This window comes from Morone saxatilis, unplaced genomic scaffold, assembly GCF_004916995.1.
Source record: "Morone saxatilis isolate NCDOM2014 unplaced genomic scaffold, NCSU_SB_2.0 Contig4, whole genome shotgun sequence".
NCBI lineage: Eukaryota > Metazoa > Chordata > Actinopteri > Moronidae > Morone > Morone saxatilis.
Genome location: NW_023339984.1, coordinates 5923437 through 5928684, shown reverse-complemented (window position 1 = coordinate 5928684; position 5248 = coordinate 5923437). Strand labels below are relative to the sequence as shown.

The 5248-nt window shown below is 37.9% G+C and overlaps 1 protein-coding gene across 1 annotated transcript in view; it reads right to left on the bottom strand.

Annotated features, from left to right (window-relative positions):
* The window catches only part of LOC118338428 (sodium/calcium exchanger 3-like), a gene marked incomplete at its 5' end in the record, with an annotated part of 11312 nt that overhangs the window by 2826 nt on the left and 3238 nt on the right, over nt 1-5248 (bottom strand). Inside the window, 2 exon segments of the mRNA XM_035675728.1 lie at nt 2758-2910; nt 3027-3137. Coding sequence (XP_035531621.1) covers nt 2758-2910; nt 3027-3137 — 264 coding nt within the window.

Below are 5248 nucleotides of genomic sequence, written 5' to 3'. Positions count from 1 at the left end.
GAGAGAGAGAGAGAGGAGGAGGACGGCAAAGAAATGGAGGAGAGGCATTTGGAAAGATGTGAACAGAGGGTGAGAGAAAACAAGAAAAACTGCTTCATTAAACTGAGCCCTCTGGTCAGATACTGTCTGATAATAAAGACTTTGAAGATAGTACAACAAAACTTTCCCTGTATCCTCTCCTTTCTCTCCGTCCTCTCTCCATCTGGCCTGTTTATTAACCATCTCTATCCTTCACAGAGGGTTACAAACATACATACATACCTCTTAATCAGATAACAGTGATCAGATTCTTTATGTTAAGAAGGGAAAAATCAGATTGCTTCCAAATAATCTGTGGCTGTTTGTAGGCAGAGCTGAGTCGGTGACTCAGTGTCTAGTTTTAGCTCTTGATGAAATGTGTATGAGTGACACAGCTCTATTCTTATTTTTGAATGCATTTATTACATTAGCAGATGTTGCTGGGACTACTATATACTGAGGCTTTATAATCATTTCAGATGTTTCAGACATCAGGAACGCTGCTTTTGAAATTTTAGTTTTAAGATTAAAATGTGAGAAATCATATCTTCATCTGATTATAAAACAATAAAAATGATAACTTAGTTGTCTGTAATTATTTATGGATAGCCTGTCAATAATATAGCTTGGCTTTAAGAAATGTATAACTTTAGGTTCAAGTTAATATATAACATTTTGTATATGCCTTCAATTAGTCACATAATTTCTAAAATTCAGCACACGAGCAAGCTGTATATAAGGATTGCATCTGCTAGGAAGTGGTATGGATGGCATAGCAGGAATTTAGTTTAAATATACCAGCTATTCTAAACATAATGCTTCTATAATCAGTATTTTTATTGGTTTTATTTTAATGGCTCAAATGACGTGTGAATGTGAATGTGGTTTCTCATACCGACAGAGCGACAAACCCACAGTGAATTATCACACTGCTCGGTTCAACTCCACAGACTTTTTTATCACCACTTTACCATTTAAATCATTGTTTTGGTTTTCCAGCATGTAGCTTTACTGCTCTGGTTGACTGTGACAACTCCTATCAGCGTTCAAACAACTAAGCTGTAAAAACCCACCTGCTCAGTACCAAATGGCGGACAGACAAATTAGCGACTAGCTGGTGAACATACAGATATTTTTATGAGTAGGTGCAAAACAAAATAGAGCTAAGGACACAAATATATTGGACTTTTATTCATCAGTTGGATATAAACTCCAATCCAAATATAAGCTAATGCTGCTCCTAAGAAACTGTTTGCTAACAAGTTAGCTATATTAGTTTAAATGTGATAATATGTCAGTCTTTTTACAGCTTGTGGCAGAATTATCACTTAATGAAGCTTTAAGTTTGTAGTTTCCCAAGTGTGAACCTATTATGATGCCACTCATTGGTTTCTTGAGTACCGTTGGTATTATGGTTGTTGACATGTTGGGGTTGTAGCCAGCGCTCATTGGCTGGTTGCTTAGTTTTGACTCGTTCGGAGCAGGAAAGAATGGCAGCCTCACGTCACACACATTCTCATTTTACAAATAAACAGTACACTAAAATAGGTTTCTAAAAAGATTTAAGGCGAAAAAAAGGCAATCACAAGGTAGACGCCCAATAGCATACCCTGCTATATCATCCATTTACTCCAAATGGGACCATCATTTACTAAATGAATATGCCGTATGGAAGAAGACTTGAAACTAGCGATTGAGACCATAAATTAATTAGGAAACTGTTTACTGAGCTAATAAATCAAGTATAAATTTGTGTAATTTTCCCATAAGACTCAGTACTATCAGTTATTTTTTTACAGCCCATAGAGCTGCACCCTGCTGGCAGTTACAAATAATGTAGATATTCCAGTGTCAGCTTAACTTCACAGACTTGGAAGCTTTGTCCAGTAATTATATACTGCCAATGGCCATTCCATGATACATAAAATATATTTCCTGTCAGAATTTTTTTTTAGAATAGGTTGCCTTGTGCGAAAATTGCTAAACCATTTAAGAGGATAATGTACTATTTAGATTATTTAGAACTTCTTTTGTATTTTTAAATAGGCTCATATTGCAGTCTGGGATTGTGAACAGATTCTTGGAATGTTTGACCATTTCAACAAGTGTGCCATCCAGTACAAGTAGCCTCTTTGAGACCCTCTGTTTGGTGAAGATAATAATTTCTTCGTCTCTAAAGAGCAGCCATGCCTGAAGAGCTTGTGTGTGGGCTAAATAGGCCACTTGAGTGTAGTTTGTACTGTAGTTTCATTTGTATACAAGGAGAAAAAGAGAGGAGACACAGCCGCGCAAAGCCCCTGTGAGCAGATCAGATATCACTCCACTGACACAGACTCTCTTTGGGAGACTTGAAAGAAAATCTCTTATTCAGACTATCAGGCTAGCGTTAAGCCCGGGATCAATGAGCTTTTCCAAAAGGATATCTGTTTTCTTTGAGTTACAACCTGAGCTGAAAGCTAAAAATTTGGAGAAGAAAATGTTTTGTGTTGTTTCTCCAGTTCTCTTCGATCACCCACCTCCATCCTTTTTCCAGCATTCGAAAAAACAACAAGGATACTCAAAGCCTCTAGACTGAGAACATGTTATGGGTAAGATCAGATGAAGACCAGGAAAACTGCCAAAGGTGTGAGTAAAATCAGTTCAGAGTATATTTTTGTTTTCTCTGGTCTCTGTTTGTGTATTTTGGCTTCTCTCCCTCACACACACACTATCTATGCTTCTGAACAACTTCACACACACCTTTACAGTAACTCCAGGGTCTCCTCCGTGTCTAGCAACGGTCAATTTCAAGGAGCCACAGTTTTCAAAGCACTGGTACAAAGAGGGTTCAAACTCCATCCTGATGGTGTGAGGGTCATCCTCCGTGGCCTGAGTCTCATGGCTGCTCACCACCTGGAAAAAACAGGCAGGCAAAAAGCAGACGTATCAGGTCAGAGTCAGGTACGGCGTGTTTTTTGGCTGCGAGTAACGGGCCCAGTTGTAATGAGGGCGGATTATGTGTATCTCACCTTGCGAGCCTGGTCGGCAGCGTGCTTCTTGAGGATGTTGCCAGCTCCGATCATCATCCTGGTTGCCTGGATACGGTAAAATGCTCTGCTCTTCTGCTGCTGCATCAGGACCTGACCAACAAAACCAACCAATTAACAAAGTGATCTGTTCTATTCAACATGTTAATCTATTTAAACTTATTAGATATTTTTAGACAGCTACAGTTTTAAGGTTAAGCAGTGAATCTCTCTTGGGCAATTCTTAAGTCTTCACAGGGAGGTTAGAGGTCAAAGGTCAGCTACAGATTCAGTGAGTTACTTAAGGACACTTCAAAGGGTTGGATGCTTGAGGTTTGAACCCAGATCCTACACTTCTTGTTTCTCTAAGCACTGAGGAATGATTTGACATTTTAGCCATCCACTTCCTCCACTTCTTCATAATGGACAAAACTGTAGCTGCCGCTCTTGTAGCTGCAAACTTTAGATCAAATGAGCCTTATGAATCTGTTAGTAATGACTTCAATAAAAATGTATGGATGAGCAGCAATTCAATATCCTAATGATCCACCAAATAGAAACTGAACAAATTGGCCACTGTAGTTGTGGAGATCATTAGATTAACTGTGGCCTCAGAGCTGGGAATGCTGTGATTTATTTGAAATAAAGGCAATTTCACTCCAGAGTCCGTATAAGATCTGCATCTCTTTGGAGGGATGGCTTCAGTAATTGTTACATTAGTTAAAAACTTGATTTGTTTCTGCTGAGCAAGTTGACCTAACTTAATGAAAGTCTGATTCTAAGTCCAAGGGGACCACAGGGGATTACTATTTCTTTTTATTCAATGATTCATTATGACCACAAGAACCTTAATTTATCCAGTGGAGTTTAATCTCCAGAGCAGCTGTCATTCTTATTTACAGCACAAAGCTGAGAGAGTAGCTGCAGGGGACAGAAAATTAAATGCAAACAAACATCTGGGAGTTGCCCATTGCACCTTGCAGTGCCTGCCAACCTCCTTTGCTTCCCTCCTTCACTCCCCCCAAAGAAATTACTTGGAGAGGAGGCAAGGGAAGGAAGAGGAGGAAGCAGAGACTTGGACAGCTTCTATAATTCAGTATGAATAATGGATTAAATAGAAGAATTAGTATTCATAAAATAAACATGTTTCTACATTTTAAATTAAGTATGAGTAAATCTTGTAACAAAGAGGTGTGTGTCTATGACAGCCATCTAGTAGCAGCTCATTTCTTTTAGCCAGGGTTGAGAACAGATTAACCAACTAGTCGATTAATCTGAGTGTGACGCACTGACAATTGAAACTCAACTATACTAACTTCAATTTAGAACAATGCACAACACACTCGCTTATAAATATGATTTAACAAATTGCAAATCTAAATTCCCCAAAAAATCTTAATTTAAGGTCCTCTTGAGCTTGTCCTCAGAGCTTTTAACCACATCGGCAGATGCAGCTGAAAGCTCAGGAAAGAAGGTAATAAGTGGACCTTACGTTAAACATTTTTTGTCAAGCTACAGCTGCCAAGTTCAAGACTGAACTTTCATGCTCACATAACTAACGATTATGAAACTTACCTGATAAAAAATCCCCTGGGTGGCAGAGGGGTTGCATGTTACGGTGCTGTCAATCAAGCCAATTGACACCTTCCTCTCTTCAGACTAGTGATTTTATCAGCACATAACATTACTGTACATGAGGAGTGACCTGAAAAACTAAACTAAACTAATTTATTTACTCAGTTTTTTTGTTAATGGGTGTGAGAAAGACTAAAAAGGAGTGTATTGCTATCTGACACTCAGCCAACACTTTAATTAACTTTGTTTATATTTGGTGCGCGTGTTTGGTTTGGTTTCCATTTTCTGGAAATAAATTAGATTAGATGAGATGGATGAAGAGGTTAATTCTAATCAAATTTACAAAGGCAATGTAATGAATAGTAATGGAAATGCAATCAATTTGTTAAACAACTAAGTTGCTCAGGAACATTCTGAAATGTTCTCTGTATAACAGCTGCATGCTGTCCTACCAGCTATCACCTAAAACACCTTATTTACAACTGAATGTGTGACAGCACCATCTCCAGCACTGTCTCCCTCAGAGGAGTGGCAGTTGAAATGTGACAGATGATGTTATATTTTACATGATTTCATTATGTAAAATATAACTCTTTTTATATATATATATACATATATATATTATATACATTATTATATATATATATATA